General features: G+C 33.5%; 1 protein-coding gene across 1 annotated transcript; it reads right to left on the minus strand.

Moving 5' to 3' along the window:
* Positions 1-16,026: 16,026 nt before the first annotated feature.
* LOC140749700 (uncharacterized) lies at positions 16,027-21,206 on the minus strand. Its single transcript, XM_073082832.1, has 7 exons — positions 21,073-21,206; positions 18,980-20,368; positions 18,413-18,566; positions 17,939-18,200; positions 17,334-17,457; positions 16,779-16,939; positions 16,027-16,566 (listed from the first exon to the last, which is right to left on the minus strand). The coding sequence occupies exons 1-7, from the start codon at positions 21,131-21,133 to the stop codon at positions 16,345-16,347; spliced, it is 2,373 nt and encodes a 790-aa protein (XP_072938933.1). The 5' UTR covers positions 21,134-21,206; the 3' UTR covers positions 16,027-16,344.
* Positions 21,207-21,624: the final 418 nt, after the last annotated feature.

A 21,624-nucleotide genomic window follows, 5' to 3' on the forward strand; every position in this document is an offset into this window, starting at 1 on the left:
GTACTACAATAGATTACATGTTTACATTTTATTATTAATTTAATGATACTTGAAAAAATTACACGTTCGCTCTAATACAACAATTTTTGTAGGAATATAGGTACATATTATGTATGTATGTACCTATAATTCACCCTTAAGCATGTTAAGTCATTTGGCGCAGATTTTATGTGATTAAGATGTATCGATAATAACAATATTAATTGTAACTAAATGGCGAATTTAAACATAGGTAAATCTAAGCTAATTAGGCACCTATCAAAACCTTTGTTTACAAGCCAATCACAACGCAACGTTCTGGATAAAGTAGTATTAAGCTTGTACTAGATTTTTTCATAAAAGAACGGGTGTTCTCATATCTGAAGTAATATTCTGCGAGATTATGCCTTCCGAGAGGGTAAAGCCTGATCACGCTGCGTGCGACATGCTAGATTACACATGCCTCAGCTATTTGTCCGTGACATGAGCGTTCTCTACGATCCCCATTCTATCATCTTTCTAAGGCACAGTTAGGGACAAAAATACTTGAAAAACCAAGTCTTTTACACACAAATTAATTAAATTTAAACAAAGCTGTTCGAAAACCCATTTTTGTTTTTTGTCTGTGTCAACGAGGTAATCTCAAAAACATTTGGTACACGTCTGAATAAAATTAAAGCTAAAATAACTCGTTCAAAATCTGTTTATAATTTTTATTTGTGTCTGCAACAGTGAAACAAAGTAAATCAACTATTTATAATAATTTGAGTTTAAGCAGAGTGACTTAAGTTACTCTAGTAAGCAGATAACAAGAAAAATATCAATCGTAACTGTATCTATACTTAATATTATAAAGTTCAGTCAGTACCTTGTATAGGAGAACAGCAAAGTGTTCTTTAAGAGTTCATATAATTAAAAAGAAAGTCTATGGGCTTTATAAGACAAACCTGTTCTATTTTTGTTTTAATAACATTTAAACATTGCGAGACATATTCCATGAAAGAAGTTGTAGGTTTCTTAAATTAAATTAAGATGAAAAAAACAGTGTTTAAAAATATTTTATATTTCACAAAGTTCTAGCGGAGGTTATAATAAATATACTAGACTGCATTTGCAGAGATATCTCCACTGCGCTATTCGCACAAGACAAATGGAGTCTGAAATGCATACAAGAATAATTAAATGTTGGTATATTCTCGTCTACGGATCTACATAGCTTTTTTACTCATAATATCACTGAAAATAGACCGTATTTTTAAAGTTATATAAGTCAGTCTATATAAGTATTACAGGAATATAAATATTTTTATAGTACTTAGCTTTCAATCACATATTAGTTATAGGTTTCCGTTTCCAAAGAGTACCTAACACGTGACTTTTTATTAACTCCCCACATTCTATTAAATAAGAAATAAAAAATGTAGCCAAATCTCATGCAACAAAAATATTTTTGTTGTATGAGATAAAAGTGTTGATTTAAGAAACCAAAATAAACTTTTATTTAATAGTTTAACCAAAAGTGACAAAATAAAGAATATAAGTACAATGCTTTCAAAATATTTCATAAAAAAAATGTTTCAAGTAAATGAGCAGAGCATTTATGTGGCATAAGATGAGACTGCGCTTAAGCCGGGACAATGCAGTCAGTTTAAAAGAATCTTATGTCTGAAATCTGAATATTTATGTCCGCTGCATGCTTATCCCAGTAACTTTAAATTACTTTTAAACAAAAATTGTTTCTTGAACAACACCAGCAACAGCAAGTAGGTAGGTACGTATAATTAAAATTATTAAAGTAAAATATTCTACAGTGAAAGTGAAACTTAAAGCAGAATAGCCTAGTGATTGATATTCGGCCTCTAAATCGAGGGCTTCAAGGTTCAAGGCTGAAATTTGATTTTTAATAAATTTTATGTGTGATTTAAAATTAATGATCGCTTAATTTAACGATGAAGGAAAACAAACACCCAGTTATAAATTCATAATATCGTTATCGGCCTGAGCAGGGATCGAACCTGAGACTTTGACTATGACCGGTATCGCGATCGGTATGATAGGTGGACATAATAATTTGCAAGGCTGTTACTATAAATAACATTTAACTCAATATTAAGATTAATAAAACTGTAAAATGTAGTCACATGCAGTGTAAATAAATATTGTGAAATTACTTCAAATGCCCATGTCAGCTCCAAACAGGCGTGAACAGCTACAGAGCAATATCCCGCTCAGAATGATGTAAGGACAACAATCTGACTGTATATTAAATAATGTATTCCACCAGTTAAAATGACCGCTGTAATTCACGTTTATTATTATACCTACTGATGTGCAATGTGTGCATTTCTATACCATTCATACTTTTGCCATTAAATTTAAGGAAATTATCGAGTATTCCGGTATAGTATCTCAATTCTAAAACAAGCAGATCATTGTCAAAATATAACATCTAATGTATGTACCACATTTGATGCAATAAATAAATTGGTGGCGCATGTTTACTGGCAAATTATAATCTAATTTAAACACATTTATCTATGCATTTTTTGAGCATGTATGATTGGATCCTGTTTCAAAGATAACATACTCTGTAACTTAATCCGAGTACACTAGTCAAAATTAAATATTCGTTATAAAAACTCGTTCTTTCATAATCATTTGTAGGGTTCATACACTTAGACACCACACTAAATATAACTACTGATACGGTTAGATAATCATATTGCAAAATTCCTACTCCATACTACTTTACAGCTCAATGAAAACATGCTCACAGTTCCACTGTACGCGAATGTTCAGTTAAATCCCAACGTGCGATTAACAATTGTGTAATATTACGTTTTAGCTGCGAATGCAACGCAAGTGGTGTGGAAATGAAGCGTATTCCCGTAGAGTTCAGCCATTCTGATATCGAAACGCATGTTAATTAAACGTTTTGCGGAAATTCAGCGCAGAACTTAATACATGCTGTTTGTTTTTTCGCAAAACACACTCCCACACAAACATTTTCATACGCAAAAATGGTGCAAACAGTTGGCAATGGAGGCAAGCTTAATTAAAACTGAAGTTTCTCTCAAAGGTCTTAACGCCTAATTGCGCTACTACGAAATAAGATGGGAATTTAAACAAATAAATTGAAGTCAAACGTATGTTATTTCAGAATAATAAAGCTTTTATAAACAAACTACTTGCGCGTTATCAAAATATACGAGTAAATTGTTGTTTATTTGCCCATCTGTCTACATATAAGAGCTTATTAAAAACAATCGCGTTAAGTCCATTGATCATACAAGTATATGACAGGACACGTCTAAAGACTTGTGTATTTGAATATTTTTTACCCAAAGATATGAAATTTCGTTGCGTAAAAATCGAAAAACATGCCGCAGGATGCGAAAGGTTTGGTTTGCGGGAAATCTCGTTAAAACTTCAATAGTTACACTATACTATACAAAAATGCCGCACAATTTTTTACATGGAAAAAAGGTTTTGCAGTCTTCCCTAACAACTCCATTTCAACTATTCCCAATTCGACGAAAATATTTTTCCTAGAAGTAAGTCCACTCACTTCTAGTTGCGCTATAGCATTTCTGGTTAGAAGTGTCAAGTGACTGTATGTGTAAATCAACAATGAGTATACAATTAAATGCCACGCAAACGGGCAGTGTGGCTCAAACGGGTAACAAATGTGCTATGTTACACGTCCATTTAAACCGACTAAGAAGTAAAACAAACACCACTACTTTGAAAAGCTTAGAATGTTTTAAAAGATAAATAGTTTTGTGAAGTGAGTACACTTGAATAAATAAGGTTTAAATTACTCACGTAATAGGGAGAAAATTCTGGGAAGTTCAACTGCTTTAACCGCACCTATTTCCAGCTTATGATACGTGGTAAATAAATCACTACCGTTAATTACCGCTCCATAATACTGTACCAAAGAGGTCTTAAATGATTTTCGCAATAAGGAGACGTCACTGGATTGACATAAATTATTAAGAAAAATTATAAATTTACAAACCGGTGGTATGACGTCACTCTATCTTAAAATTAATCTATTGTAACAGCCAGAAGACAACAAATGATTCTAGCCGTGAAACTGCTAAATTAGTAACACAATCAAACTCAAAACATAATCACAAATATCATATAATGCCTATTAACCAACGCTTTTATCACTTTAACAACACATAAATTCTCTTTATACTTCGTTCACATAAAACTAGACTTGCATTGTGAAGTGCAAACTCCAGTCAGCTTATATCCGTTATTTGATTCAGTTATGTAAAATACGGAGTGTGGCGACATTGGCGACAGCGATGCGAAATTAGCGCCGCATGCCAAGAAATGTCAGCAGCAACGTTATTTAATACGATACTGTCATAAACGAAGGAACGTACTCCAGCTATTAGGGATGTTATTATCAATGTCATAGTAAATTTAGACTCGGATTGTATGAAAATACTGGACTCTGATTGGCGCGTAATATGCTACGAAGAATAATATTCGTATTCGTAAGCATGAGTTTACATAACGCATGTTGTACTGATGTAATCAAAAGAGTCTAATTTAGCTCTACTTGACTCTCAGCATATTTTAGTTATTTATTTACACATCAATTTTCTTGTTTATTAACACTTTTTTATTCGGTTTTCATTTTGACAATATGCTTATTTTTAATGATATAATTTTAATAGTAAACCGATTTAAAATCAGTCAGTCTTGCGAAATTTTTGGTAACTGAAACATGGTATTATACAAGGATTATACAAACATAGACTGCTACATAATTAGTATGTATAGTAGTTTCGTATGTAAAATACAAAGTCTTTATAAATAATATTAGTACGATGTGCCAACGGAGTACGAAATGGGAATTCTAATTGGAAAATATCAGGCCTGCTTTGATATTAAGATTGTCTTATTCAGCTACGCCCATTTACATGCTTATACAATAATAAATAATAATATAATGACTGCTTTTGCCTACACAATCACTTCCCTAAACTTTTCAAAGTCTGCCGTTGATGTCTTTAAAAATGCACTTATTATTCAAGGCCCCGGTATACAAAAACTATACGTCGATTTGTGTTAACAATTATCATTAAGCTTCTCTGTGTAAAGTTACTTCAATCAAAGTAACTACAGACTACATTAGTTTAGCAAATACAATCAACGTGCATTATACTACACTCTGCTAAGCGTTCTGCTAAATTAAAATCAAATATTGCGGTTAAATTCAAACACAAACTACTATTCACGGGATACACAAACGGAGTGAAAATGAAGTTCATACCTAAGCTAACATGCTGTGTATATTTGATTTCGTTTCAAAAATATTAGAAAGAACACTGTTTAAATGTAATAAATATAGCACAAGGTACTACCAATATTAAAACAAATCGAACGACACTTTACGTGATATCTGTCACGCCGTTTGTGCTGCAGGCATAGATGTAGTGTAATATAAAATAGAATCGTAGTACATTACCCTCCGCAGTCGGTAAAAAGTCGTGTACATACAGACGTGTAAGGTAGTCGTTCGTGTCCAGTATCTTGAATTTTGATTTTTCATACTGGGGGTATGGGGTTTAGAACCACGGATCGCTGATTTACCGAAATTATATGTGCGTTAGAAATTAAGCTGGAAGTTCTCTAAGAATCTAAGAAGTGTGCGAAGTCTACCAATCAGGGGACAAACTTTTCCGAGGCGTACCACCTTAGTCCTCAGGGGTAGCAGCGCATCTGTGGCTGACTTCAGCTAGGATTATCCAATCCTATCTGGGGTTGATTACAGATGTCCATGGCGGCAGTAGCCACTTACCATCAGGTGGACTGCATGCTTGTCTGCTACTTCCATATTATAAAAAAAAAACAAAAAAGTCTGCATTATGCATTATTAAACCCAGTACCGACTGGTGGTCGAGATGTTGGAGGCGCGTAACGCAGTGAACTTTAGTTCATTTGTTGTACGCGTCCCAACCGAGCATATAGCGACCTTCCTTAAAGAAGACCTGTGGCCGAAGGGAGTTGTGTTCCGGAAATACCGTGGAAGGAGAGCACCCCCGGAAGTCACCAGACCCGCGTCTCACGTCGCCGCAAATACGTGATTTAGTTATAAGTATATATTAGTATGTATGTTAGTCTGTAAGGTATATATGATGTGGACCTCTGTATTCAATTATACTTTTGTATCTTTGTCTATATTGTCTGAAATAAATAATTATTATTATTATTATGCCACCATAGTAACAATAAAAGACTAATAATATAATAAGAAATTCAGCAGTTATAAATGGGAAAAATAACAACTTAACATCACGCACTTTGGTGGCGAAGATTCGTGGTTAGTGATCAATTCTTAGTCTGAAAGTTTTTACCCTCCGATGATCTCCGCCAAAGTTTAGCGATTGTTACAAGTTATAATAACTGGGATTGTGAAAGCGCTCTTCGAAGCACAGAAATGGTTATGAAAGTTTACAAGCATTCACGCCTCAGCGGACTAATTGCACTACATAATTATTAGTTAATTTGATGAACAATTAAGTATTCTGTATTGAGTAGAAACAGCACCAAAATTATGTTAATATTTATAATGGATTCTATACCGTAATAGGATAGAATAATAGGTCCGGTAAAACTTTGTTTTGTTAAAAAACTAGATCTGAGTACACATCACCACATCTGAACCAAAATGTCCCGTCTCATAAGTTACTAATACTTTGTCAAAAAGATCTTTGAAATTAGTCAATTCGTTTTTAAGATTAAACACTCAACAAGATTATACACTTTATAGTTTGTTCCATTTTAATTTCTCAAAACAAATCCCATTATAAATGTAGAGACGGCCACAGATAAATATTTCAGCATTGCAGCGTGATATTCGTAATATATTTCAAGTATGTGAAATGTGAAGTGTGGCGACGCCGCAACTACGTACGTATTAACGCTGCATGCCAAGAAACCCCAAAGTAATTTACTACAAATATTACGATATACAAATTCCAGCTGAATTCTACTCTGTTTATTATATACTATGTATTATAAAAGTTCTAATACATTGCGTCAGTGGAATTTGTGTGTTATTTAGATACCAATTTCTTTTATTAATGACGAATCTCCCATTTCGAGAATCTATATGTCTTTCTCAGTAATACATAGTTGATTGCTCCACAATCAATGAAGTAAACCTACCAAAGCAACCAACACTAGTTTCGTCGAACTTCATAAAAGGAGCAATAAACTCCCTTTCAAATTTGGCAATGCGTTAGCAAGACTTTGCAAACGCGACTGTGACATCATTTCGTCAGATATCAGTAAATATGTAGACTTCCCTACTCTGATTCCAAACATCCTCAATTATCCAAGTTTCATTCGTCCAGCAAAATGACAATTACGTTTACGCGCCGCTCGATAGACAAAGCTATGGCTGTGCGAACGGGGATAGTTTTCGTTGACGTTCAATTTGTATTGCTTCGATATCGGGTTTGTACGCCGGTAGGATTTCATTAGAGAAGTTAGGTAGTAATTGATTGCGCTCGATTTTTCCCTAGTTGTCCTCCCGGCCTCAACTTGTCCAATAAATCGTGGACAAACTAACAAAATTCTATGTTCGTTCGATAGACACCGCCATAATCCAGTGTAATTGTTGTTTCAGTTTTTACGTTGAATTTGGTTTTCATCAATAACAACAGGAATATCTGGTTACATATTTTTCGTAAGGCCATTAGGTAGCCTATCTAATGAAAAGCTGGACTACCTGATGGAAAGCTATCTGGTAGCTTTATAGAAGAGCTTTTTGCATCTTTCTCGATGAGTCCGATGTAGTATCACTCCGAAAATACCTTAAGAGAAAATTTATTCCCCATTTTGCGCGATCATTGTTATATAATTAAAAATAGATAACTATGTTGGACTGTTGGGTAAAGACAGATATTGACTTCTCTCGACTTCTGTCCATGTTGCCCTGTAAGCGTCACCTGTCCAATAAATGGGTGACAATTAACGTAATTAATTGTTCGTTTGATAGACAGCAGCATGATCCTGGGAACGTCGGTAGTTTCTGTTAAGTTCTGGACAAGTTTTTGAGAGTAATTACACTTTGTAGTCAATATCTATTAATAATGACGAACATGCCTATTGCATTGCTGATATCATACGCTAAAAAGTAATACACTTTTCATACAAAAACAACTGCTCTTTTGAGCCACAGTCAGGGATGTAGTTTTGCGTTTTCGAACCTCTTCCGAAATCGCTTTTTATATGGAGTGGTGAAGTGGGTTACCGAATTCTATAGAAATAGGTCGGCGATAAAAATATTTTTCAAACTATTTTGAAACAAAATCCCGGCTACGGTTTAAATAAACCAATCAAAAAGATAAATCAATCAAAAACATATGTATCTCAACACAATATAAATTATTTAATGTTAAACATAAGATACCTTAATCGTTATCACCAAATATTTTTAAAAAATTACTACATATTACTATATATAAGTAATATAGAGTAACTTATTAATTACTAACTCTATAAGTACTTCCTTATAAAGTAAGAGTAGACAGATCATGAACATTCTTATTGTACATAATATATAATTATGCCTACATTCTGAACATTTCGAGCGAAGATTTCGACAGTAAGAAAGAATGTTTGATACTTAAGAAACATTAATTATAACTTTTCAGACTCTCGTACGAATGCAAATGTACAAGTTTGACGAGTTTTATTAACAAACGTGATTTATATAAAGTTGCAAGTAGAATTTCGTGCTCAGGGGATTTGCGTATGTTACGCGAGATTCAAACAAAATGACAAAACTACACTGAAGAAAGCCTTGGGACATGAAAGGAATTTTAATTTTTTGTTCCTTTTGCACAAAGGAATTTATTATTAGGTCCCGAATCACAAGCATACGATATTAAGGGGAGGACAACCCCAATTTTCTCTCACCTTACTTTCAAATAAGAATTTTGATGAACCTTCCCGACTTTAATTTTCCTTGTAAGAGAAAGAGAACGTGATGTTTTTATATAACATCATTATATAATCTTTGTGACGTTGACGTATGAATTTCAGACGCCCACATTTATGGTTCCGTAGTCTTGAGTTTGAATACCAGCCTCTGAATTTTTGAAGCTGTATTCGTATTTAAAAAACGCAAGAGCGTTAACTGGATACATAAGATCTAAATTTTTAAATAAGATTGTTCTTAAATTTAATGCAATTTTATTTATTTTATTAACGGCCTCGTAACTGCTTTCGACGTTCGTCGCTAATCCTTATAGTTTCAGTTGTCCCGGCGCACATACTCGTATGAATAAATCACCCTGTATAAATAAGAAAACAAACTTTGCAGTACGTCGCCTTTCATGCCTATTTCATTAATTGAAAGGCCCGAAGGCAAGTCAAGTTGACGTCACTAAGTAAATCGCCAGTGTAACATTTCTAAGTGAGCCGGCGACTTCGAAGCCCCATGGGCGAACCCGCTGTATTGTATCGCAGGCATTGTATTTGGGTCAGTTGTACGTATGTAAAGTAAGCCTTGACGAAAATTAAATGAGGCATACCTTGGAGCAGAATACAACAAACAGTAAAACGGACAGAGTACAGGGTAAGCTCTCTTGTGACTTGAGTTAATAACCCACAGAAACATTGTTCCAGCATTAACTCGTTTTAATACATTTAATGTCGAACTTCTAACTTCAAAAGTCAATACGGTAATACCCAAAGCTTTAGATTAATTTTGGAGTTATAAATTTATACAAAAAGGCTGGCCTGTGTATCATTTATTACTTAGCTGTATGATTCATAATTAACTTTGTCACATTAAAATTAATCTATAACTTTAAACGTTTACTAACTCCGCTTTATCATGTTATGCTAAAATGCCAGTCTACATAACAAACCTGAAACCTAAAAGTATGCGGTGTTTTACTTACATATAAAAATAACAACGCATGTGTCATTACTGATTACTCTCAGATAATACCACTGTTATATTTAAAGTTAGGTATACATACACACACCTGGAATTATTGATAGTATTGGACAACATGCTCGTTCGCTACTTTTATCGCGTACAATTGAGTGTTGTTACCATTGTCATTTGTTACCATTGTCAAACCATTATTGTTTCACTCCTGGGCACATGTCTTCTCTCAGAGGAGGGTTCAGGTCATAGTCCGTTGACCAAATGTGCATTCATTAACTCAACATCCTTCCAAAGCTATTACCACTTGCTATAATAGCAATCATAATTACTGACATCTAGTTGACTCTATATGACAAGTATTTACTTGTTACCATTTTACCCCAAAATTATATCCAAATAAAAGAAAATTCGACAAGACACCTAGTAGGAGAAGATACCCCCCGTATATCCAAATAAAAGAAAATTCGACAAGACACCTAGTAGGAGAAGATAATACGACTGAAGCTTTGTTACTCGAAACGTGCTTGACCTCAGCAGAGATTTCAAAGTAGGTGTCTGCTTGGGCCATAAAGAATAGAAGTGTAGTTTGAACTTTTAACAGCGCTTCTATGTACGTTTAAAACGGAATATTTTACTTTTCATACCGTAAAATTTTACTTTACTGCACATGACGACTTCAGATTATATGTATAAAGTTATACTATTTTTTTCACGGCATAAAAAATAACAGCTTAGTGGTGAATACAAAATATTATATATTATATTTATATACTAGGTAGGTACTTATGTTTGTTATATACTTTTCGTTGTCAGGTTATTTGCATAGGACATTCGAGTCATAAGTAAGAACTTCCAATCCATTTCAATTACAAAGATTACAACGAATATACAATGGCTGTCAGTAACAAGTGGACTATATGTTACTATATGTTATGTAATACTAGTTAAAAATAAAAAAATATAAACAGAATTGAATTTGATATGAAATATATAATATTTTGAAAATAATTAATATTTACAAATTGGCAACAAACCTTTTTATGCACGCTAGGCACGTGGCAGACGATTGAGGAAGCTTAGAGCGCACGGTATTCCAAAACAGATTGGATGATCAAATGATTATCCCAAATAATTATTCTGACTTCGCCGCGAATATATTCTCTCCTTTGTTCACAACGGGCACAACTATAGTCAGGGATATTTTATTACACCTGGGCTCTGAAGCTGGGCTCTCATAATGAATTCAAATTTTACTTACAAAGTATTATTAAGCCCCGTAAACCTAAGTCGGATAAGCGTTAGAAGTTTAAATTAACTTGTTAGGACGGCCCGGGCGACCTCTCGGCCCAATACAGTTTACAAACAACCAGACGTGTGCCTCTTGCTACCATTGAATACAAATTGGTTGCCTTATAATAAGTACTCTATATGGGAGTTGAAAGTAGATATCCTAGTAATGTCTTACAGTTTACATTAATAGGGTTTTCACCTCAACAGTTAAACGTAGTGGGAGATAAAAGTTAAAGTCGTAAAAACGCTTGCAGTCGTCCAACTTTCTTCTCGTAGATAGTAAACAGATGTTCTGTCTGTTTCTACAATGTTTGTGTGATTCATTGTTTATGTCTTGAATTATTACAATAATTTGTCTACACAAAAACATGAACTACGAAGTATATTATGTATGACATCAAGGAATCGTAAGAAAAAAATAACTTTAACGCCATCATTAATTCCGTTTAAGAACGGCACGAAATCTATGGGAAAAGCAGGCCGGCCCTATCTTTATACTGATACATATTATATATTTATAGTTAAATCTATAAAACACGTTATAAATATCAAACATACGTATTGAACATTTCCCACCCCATGTTTATTTTTTATTATCATAAAGGACATTATAGGTTATAGGTACGAGTACAATGAACATTAGTAGGTACTGCGTAGATATGTGTTACCGTTATCCAAACTATTACTACTAGGCATATGAGCTAAAATTTCCGGACGATTCCAGCAGGAACGAATCAACAAACAATGCAAATCCTTATCAACACTATTTAACCTTAGATTAGGGCATTAGCTGGACCGAATCGCTCTATCCGCATTCGCACACGATTACCGTTATCGCATCAATCCTACGCGATTGTGATTTCGGACAGGATCTGTTTGCACATTATTGCATGGAATGGCTCCGATAAGTAGCTAGATTAGTACTAGTGGTAGTACAATCTGAACGTATGGTTACATTAACGCTAATATTGGTAGATATGCTTTCAGTATTTGCTTTTCTATCACATTTTCAATATAATAATTAGATAAGGTACATAACTTTAATTACCTAGAAACTTAACTATATAACATCGACTGTTATGGATTTTATTGTAACAGCTTAATATACATAGAAGGTAATAATTACTATGGTGAAACTGAAAAATAGAGTGAAATAAATAAGGATACAAAAATTTCAACGCTACTTGTAAACCATAAAGTACTTATGCAAAGAATTTAGGAACAAACTTTCTGTACACGAGAAAGAACCGAAAGAAGTAATTGAAAGATTGCGTAGTTTTTAAAATGCGAATACCTACGTACCTACTTTCTTTTCAAATTGCGTTAATCTCTACACATCATCATCATCAACCGATTATTGTCCCACTGCTGGGCATGGGTCTCTTCGCAGAATGACAAGGATTAGGCCATAGTCCACCGCGTTGGCCAAGTGCATATTGGTAGACTTCACATACCTTTGAGATTATTTTTTTATAAAATCTCTCCGCTGTGCAGATTTCCTCACGATGTTTTCCGTCACTGTTTAAGCAAATGATAATGGCTCGACTTGGCGGAGGCACTGCCGTGCCTCCAGATTAATTTCTAATACGCACATAACTTTAAAAATCAGAGGTGCATGCCTGGGATTTGAACCTCGTACACCTCGATCGAGAGGCCACGTTTCTTAACCACTAGGCTATCACTCCTCTTTGTACGATACTAAACATACAGTAAGACAATGTTTTATATAAATAAAATGAGGTAGCGAGACGCATTACCTATTCGTCATTATAAGCTTAAAATGTTGTTTGCAGAGCGGCGCGAGCACTCCAGGTGACGTTAAGCTGCTTTAGGCACGCTGCCCGCCATTTTGTTTATATTATTACAGTAAATAGGGAAAATGTTGAAAGCGAAGCAGTCTCTGTGGCAAAGGAAGAGAATGGAATCTGCCACTCTCGGAATTAAAGTGCTATTGTGAAATATTAGTATGTACGAGTACTACTTTGTTGAATAAAAGACGTGCTGCGTGCTAAATTGTATCAAAGCTAATGAGTTAATAAGTAATCATGAATCTTGTTAATAGCAAATTAATAACCCTCGTATTTTTTTTTTACTTTTTCTTGGTGCGTTTCTTGGTGGCAAATACATTTGCCATGCAGAGCCCCAGGATTCGTCACTCGCCCGATAACACTCGTCCAGGGTCTGGGTTTTTTGGTATTGTACAACTTATACTTAAACCATTATGTTGAAACTCTTCATGAATAGATTCATAAGAATTAAAGTGACACAATTTTAAAAATATTTTTGATTAATGAAACTATTGAAAAACCAACATAACTTACAATTCTATCTTTAAAATAAAGTACTGAAATTGTTATCATTTTATTTACAGATTCAAATAATTAAGCGTAGTTTTATGACCTTATCTAATCCTAAAATACGTTTATATATTACTGTCTATTGTTCATTATGTAAACAATGTTAATATTATTCGTACACCTAGTCCCATCAAAGTTATTGCTGTAGTTACCTCCTGCGAGAATGTTCTCGCTTTACGAATTAACATTTAGAACAACGCAAAGTCATCACTTGATGCAAATAGAGAGGAGATTGACCAAAGACCTCGGAAATTGTCTTCGGCGTGAGACATTTCCATTTCAATGTGAAATTACGTCTATTTAGGCGTACCTATATTCCCAGTTTAACGAGTTTGTATTAAGCATAGTATGTAGGTATATATTTTACATATACTTAAACAGGAATTTAAATAAGAAGAGAATATTTAAGATAGGTAATAACTAAGTAATATTTTTATTCGTGTCTCTTTTATCTCATTATTAATTTTAATTATAAAGCAGCAGGTTTTTTCTTCATTGACAGCTTATCTTTTTGCTTTTTAGCCTAATTACGAACTTTAAAACTCAAATGTTAGGTATTGTTAACCTAACGTTTGAATATTTTCTAATCTTGACAACCGATTCTGACGGGATAAAATCACACTAAGCATATTATGATTGTTATATAACAATACTAAGCCAATAATTAAAAGCTCAGAATAGGGGGAAAAGACACAGTCAACTGTTATTTTACCTTTAGTTATCATTCTACGTAGGTAGCTAGTGTAAGCACATTACATTTACACACACCAAGTAAACGGAATAGGTAATCAGTTGGAAAATGTAAATTTCATGCAAACACGGGCATTAAAATTTTTCATTAAAATATTCGTCGGTAGCGGATCATATTACACGGGTTAGGCCTTCCTGTGAGCAGAACACAATTTTCAATTAACTTTTATTGCTGTCATACAAAAATTCATTACAAAGACAGCGGAACGCGTTGCCAAATACTTTTGACGATTACAAAAATAATGCGAGGGAAATGTATGAACATTACTATGAGTTATATGTTGCAATTAATATATTTTTTTCATTATTATGCATAGATTACTAATGATTACTCACTCCTAACAAGAAAATGTACCCAGTTTTGAGAATTGCAACAGTTGCGTAAAAAAGTTTTGCCACGTCTCCGTGGTAAAATGTCCCCAAAATACTTGAAATAATTATTTAATTATTATGTAAATTACGCAGTATTAGTTATTTATTCGTAAATTTTCCTTAAAAATGTTTTTATTTCTCAAGAATTCAAAAAAAGAACTTCCTAATAAGCTGTTTGTGGCTTCATTCAATTTCAAGGCGGTGAAGTATCTTTACTAATCTGTTATTATGATATAAGAACTGGATTGTCACCCGTTACACATATTGTTTATATCGAAACATTTTGTGATAAACTCTGTGTGTAACGCATAGATTAGTAGTGTAACGCTAAAATTACAAAACATGACTAATTATTACAATTAATAATTGAAATAACTATTAATTTTAGTTTACTTACTTCCCAACAAAACATAACAATAGTTAAATGTCAAACTCAAAAAGCGCGCGCAAAATGGATGACACACTCATTGCCAGTCACAACGCCCACAATAAGCGTACCCGATTCCTCGACTGACAATACAGAATAATATAATTCACATTATTTTTATTACAATATACGAAGCGGATAATTATAACGAGGCAGGAGGTCACAGTGAAAGTCATTGTGAAATACTTTCGACGATCACAAAGGACTTAGGTACTTATTATGAGAAATCAAAAAATATCGAATTTATATTTTAATCATACATATATCCGAATGAATTATATGGACGTTTATAGGTGGTCTACATATCTAAGTTTATTTCTAATTTAGAAGCTTTACCTTTAGAAGGTTTAAGACTTTTGCAATCGTCACTCGTCAGTACCAAATTTTTAAAAATATAGTGTTGGTATGTTGATACAATGGCAATGTACCTTAATGTTTATTCATATTAATTTCTCTCTTTTTTAACTTTTTCTAAGAATGTATAATGTTCGTAACATAAGATTGCTTTTTGCCTAACTTTGGAGGGCAACAAATACACAAAAAAGGTAATTGATATATTAAAAAATGCGTAGTCTAGTATGCAAAATTATTCAAACTTCAACTGTAAAGCTAAAACAACAACAGTTTCAATGAACTTGAAAGAGTATATTCTACAGAGTGCATACAGTCTGTTCTCTGTTGTGAAAAACAGTAAGATGAAATAAATCTAGTGTAATCTTCGCCGTCTAGTCGCTATCTACAGAGCAAAGGTTTAATAGCTTGTTTGTAAGATTTTCACGTAAAAGCCACTAGCCAGATTGAAATGAAACTTTCCCAACTTGTACATATATAGTTTTGCGGTTCCTAAATCTTATGAGTCTGAGAAGTTAGCAAAGTAGGTTGTGGTGTTTGCGAAATAAAAGTTTTTTTTGTAGATTTCATTCAATTTTATAGTCATTTATAGTATGATAAAATTTTAAAACAGAACTATTAAAATGTAACAAAGTTTGCCAAAAAATATGTAACTTTTACGTGTAAAATATAAGAAAGTAAGTATTAGGTAATTCTATTTGTGATTTTTTTATGAAACATATAAATAAAAATGTACTACGAAATCTTGCTAATCGAGGTACCTATTAAAAATCGAAGAATTCAAATTCAAATCAGTTCCAATTCCGTTGCAATTTTTAACTACTAAATTATAATATAGTGGAAAAATAACCCTAAATAGAAAACTAAATTATCACAAAACATATTCATTCCTCGAAGAAGAAGTATCTGACTTGTTTCATGCTAGGATTGAAGTAATCATCATGGGGCAAATCCAACGATGATAGAGCCGACCCAAAGTAGTGTCTGGTGAAGTGTAAAGCATCATGTGGACGCAAGAGAAGCAGTGTTTGCAAGTAATCACGAATAATAGCAGTTAACTCTCCGTTCTCGCTTACATATCTCGCACCTTCTGATGATCTGGCACTCTGCAAGAACAAATATGAACTCTGCTATCGAAATAGCCAAATATACCTCATTCGGACCAAATGACGAAAGCTTTTGCAGTCGCAGAGAAAAATGCATGAACAATAAGAACATACATTGTTTGTGCACTATTTAATTACGTATTAACAGAGGGACTGCTATTTTAATAAAATGGCGCGTTCATAAAAAACGAGCAATAATAATTAATCTTTACCTTAAAGTCCAAATAATCCGACATCAATTGTAAGTCGTTGCGCCATTTCTCGCGCAATGGTTCATGTTGTTCTATTTCATCCTTTTCAGGAATTACCCGCAACAGGGGGTTCAGGTGAAAAATATAACTATTATCCACCCATTCATGGCTGACCATATACCCTATAAGTATAGAGACAAGAAATAAAATGAGTAAATAAACTAGTTTCGTCCGTTAAAGTTTATTTATAAAAAAAATGTTATACTATCAAGGAACATAAAAAATCGTCGGGCAAAATTTACTACATATCTTGCAGAAAAATACAATTCACAATTGTCTTCGAAAATTGTTATGTACTCATTTTAATCATAGCATAGTCCTAATAGCAAACAGTAACGGCTAAAACGTAAAAAATATAATTTGTTCAAATGTTAAACACCATGAAATGGACCATAATAAAACTTTAATCAAACCGCATAAAAGGATAAAAGCGTAGAAATAATCGCCGATGCGTATAAAGCCCGCAAACGCTTTAAAGCTTTTAATTAAAATACACGAGTAGTGTAAGCACTATACCTCTAAGAGTGAGGACCGTCATTGTTTGATGAATGAATCCGGAAGGCTCTACAATATGGCGCTCAACTTTTACAACGAACATCGGCTTTCCGTTCACAATGGCCTGGCTGACGCCAAGACAAACCTGCGAATGCGACACGAATAAAAGCCACTAGTAATTAAAAGTTTTTGCGTGAATTAATCATTTTGGATGCAGCGTTGGGTCGCTTCTACCAAATTATAATTCCATATTCATGATGCAAACAGCTAAACGTATTTATTTAATGGATTTGTTACTCGTCATTCAATTTAAGTAGGGGATTTTTAGTATTATCGGGATTTAAATTGAATGTAATTTCATTTCATATAATTATTTTATTGAAACCTGTCTGATTTACAAATGAACCAAAATATATAAAATATAAAATATATATGTATAAAGTTACATACGTGATAATATTCCGAAAGTTCTCTATGCGACGTATCGACAAGATGTATATTTTGGATGTAGTATTTTATGTACCTACTTCTTTATGTTCAGATCATTTACAACAAAGGAAAAATGAGTACAGACGTCAGCCTACGAGACTAAATTGTAGTTTGGAAGTAAATGTAACATAACTTACGTAAATGCTTTCACAAATAGTGCCATCCATAAGAACAGTGTCAGTCTTAACGTTACCCCTATATCTATTTATGGCAAAGTATCGCAAAAGTACGACGTTTGCACCTTCCAGTAAAAAGTTATGGGAGGCTTCGAAGGAATGGTACAATCGCTTTACGAAATGACGCTCCCCACAAATACGTGTGACTTTATTGTAATAGCCGTTTTCACAGATCGTCATGTAACTTCGTTGCTCCTTAGTTATGTTTTTCTTTGAAATGTGTCTGCAAAAAAGCAATGTCCTCAGCTTTAGATGAATCTACTTAACGTTCGACAGAACAGCCTTACTGAAGTAATGTTACTTTTAAAATACTTCACCATTGACTTTATATTGTCGCCCTGCAGGATATAGGCGATTATATTACAGTTGTGTGCCTACTTAGTAAATTATTACCTTCTTAGATAATTATAAATTATAACTGTAACAATTACTTACTCAGTTCTATTTTCTTCTAAGGTGTGAAGATGAGAATCCAAAATGCTCACAAGCTTAGAGCCTGTCTTAGCTCCTTCTTTGGAAGAGTGCGACACAACTTGAACCAAAAACTTGTCTTTATCTTCGCCAAGAGTTTCCACGCTAATACTTATACCTGAATATCGATTTTTTCTACTTTAACTATCATTCTAAAGTGGACTTATTATACACAGCGGTGGTAATTGTCTAAATTTAAATGTTATGTTTTCAGAATAGCTAAGTGATGAAACATATACACTCGATAAAGCATTGCATCGTAGCAAGTTGCGATGTCGCGTCGTAAAAATCACGAAGTCATGAAAATTGCAATACTTGCAATTGCAATTGACGCAATTTTTTGTTATATTGTGATGTCCATCATTAACGGTAGAAAGAATTGGATAGACTTATTATGAGGGGTGAAAAATTATAATTCATAATATATAATATTATGTGTATAAATAGAAAATATATATATAATATTATAATAATATATATGAATTCATAATAATATATATATTATTATGAATTCATATAAATATTACATACCTCCAACTGGACTGCAACAATCTAAAGATGGTCTTCGAACCTTTTTACGATATTCGGGTGCTTTTACAGTATGTATTGGGCATGTTTCTTCTTTTTGAACCTCCTCGTGTAGTCCTAGAATTTTCATTCTCTCAGCTTCTTGATGTTTATATGATATTTTATCATGTCTTCCATAAGCAAAATCAAAATACGTATGTCGAGGATCGACATCCCGACACCAGCGATATCCATGTCTTCCAGCTCTCGTCCTTTTCATTTTTTGGTTTAGTTCCTTCCGAGGACATGTGCACGTTATTTCATTTAACGGTTGCTCAGTTATGTCTACGCAAGTGCATACATCTTCTTCTTTTTTCGGTGTGATGTCACAAAGGCATGGTGCCTGACATTCACAAACTTTAAAACATTTGCAATTTTCTGGATCACCACAAGTACATTTAGAAGCATCAGGAAAACATTTACAGTCCATCGGACTATTTTCAAAACACGTACATTCCTTCTCAACAGGACAGCTGCACACTGATTTAGTATCGTCATCTTTGCAAACTGGCTCTTGACCATCCACAGGCTCACAAATGCACACTCTTTGCAATCCACATACACATGCATCTTCTCTACAATCACATTCACCGCCCTTACGACAAAAGCAGGGCTTTTGATCAGGTGCTTGGCATAAGCACGGTGGACGTACTTCAGATTTTTGCTCCTCATTAACACTCTCTTCATGGCCTCCTTCGCTTTTAACTTCTTCGATAAATTTAGGTTTACATTCACACGTGCATACTGCGCATGGAAACTTTTCTGGATTACATATGCAAGGTTTATTAACTTGAGCGCAAGTACATACTGGTCTAGGTTTACAATCGGGGAGACACATACACACATTATCCGGTTTACATGTACAGTACGGTCGTGGAGTATCTTCATTACATATGCAAATGTTTTCTACTTGAAGGCACTTACATTCCTTTAGCGTTTTGGCACCACAATGACACGGCAGCTTAACAAAGCAGTCACATTTTCCGTCTTTATCTTTCTTACAACCACACACTTCGGGAGGTTTGGCGGCAGGATTAACCTGAGGAACTCCATCAATTAAAATAACGCTAGCTGTAGTATCTTCGGGTCGAGTAGGTTTATTGCAGTCAGGGAAAAAGAAGAAATGGAAATCATTATCTTCGTCTGCAGTGACGGGCTTAGGAGTATCTTCTTCTACATGATCTTTAATCACAACAGGAGGTTCATCTTTAGGTTTGTGCGATTTATCAGTTTCTGCGCTCTCTGTACAAGACCATTCGGACTCTGAAGATTCTTCCCCAATATTTCCAGTCTGATGGCAACAGCTAATCACTAGTGTTTCACCGAAGCATATTTGCTTTTTGATTTGATCATCTACATGGTAATAAAATTAAAATGCTATAAAATAGCTTGTCAAAATTATTAAAGATCCATAACAGATGTTAAAAATTAATGTGTGCAAAAAATCGGCCAAATCCAGAACAATCATTTGTATTTACATCAGATAAATAAAAGCTTGATATATTTCTATTTTGTATGTATTTTAAATATTATAATTTTCTTGCAAACTTAACCTACACTATTATATTTTATTTTCAATATTATTTAGTAACTGCTAATCCTGTCGGATGCCAAGAAGCCTATTTAGCAATGACTTATAGATAATATGTATAAGTCATTATTAATAATATTATACCCAAAGATTGGAGAATTTCTTAATAGCCTATTTTTTTAATATCTGCCACATTCTGCCGATGTACAACTATAAATATTTGATAGTAGCATTGGACAAACTAATAACTTTTTTAAATAGGCAAGTATAGTCCGCGTAAAACTGCTAGTCCGCTCTGAACATAGAAATGAATAGCGTCGCCCTATGGCGTCGCCATAGCAAATTGTATGACTAAACCTGCTCGCAACAACTTCAGAGCGGACTAGCAATTTGGCGCGGACTATACAATCTTTCTTTGCCTTATAAAACTGATACCTAAATAAATGCAAAAAGATAAGTAGATAATTATTTTGGTACTAAGATTTAAATTCAACAAAAAATGTATATGTATACATAAAATACATACCTATGTCGAATGGAACTTGCTTCGATAAATCTATAAGCGATACATAAGAATTAAATGACATGACTATATTTTTGGGAATTTATTTTTAAAATAATGATGAATCTAGGTATTTCTGTCAAGTACCCATAATTATTTTACCACAGAGTATACTATAATAATACTTGTACCTTTTGGAGTTTTTATGTTTGTTAATTGTTAAGTTCTATAATTTTCAAACCACCAAACTATAAAACCACTCCAATATTTCAAATATAACCATTTCAAAAATTTTTTGCACATAAATAGTAGAAAGCCACCTTATTTAATTTTTTTTTTTCGTAATTAATAATAGAGTTATGTAATTATTTCCGTTGTTACGTTATTTTTTTTTTTTCATTAAGGTTAACACACAAATCAAACACGCCGCAACGTAAGACGTTGCAAAAACGTAGTCTAAAGGAGATAACGTTTCATTTCACTAAAAATCTTGTAGAGGAAATTATAATATTATACTGTTGAAAAATACATAAATGATTTAATATTTAAAATAGCTTGTTTGATTTAAATTAGGCC

This window comes from Epargyreus clarus, unplaced genomic scaffold, assembly GCF_041222505.1.
Source record: "Epargyreus clarus isolate Ecla_fem2 unplaced genomic scaffold, WU_Ecla_fem_2.2 ptg000018l, whole genome shotgun sequence".
Classification (NCBI taxonomy): Eukaryota; Metazoa; Arthropoda; class Insecta; order Lepidoptera; family Hesperiidae; genus Epargyreus; species Epargyreus clarus.

What these genes read in the sequence shown, in the direction of transcription:
- LOC140749700 (XM_073082832.1), bottom strand. Translation starts at nt 21,133, where the DNA reads ATGTCATTTAATTCTTATGTATCGCTTATAGATTTATCGAAGCAAGTT. An exon ending in TTGTTGCAGTCCAGTTGGAG is followed by an intron (nt 18,567 to 18,979) that starts GTATGTAATATT and finishes ATCGATATTCAG; the next exon opens with GTATAAGTATTAGCGTGGAA. An exon ending in TTAGAAGAAAATAGAACTGA is followed by an intron (nt 18,201 to 18,412) that starts GTAAGTAATTGT and finishes GCTTTTTTGCAG; the next exon opens with ACACATTTCAAAGAAAAACA.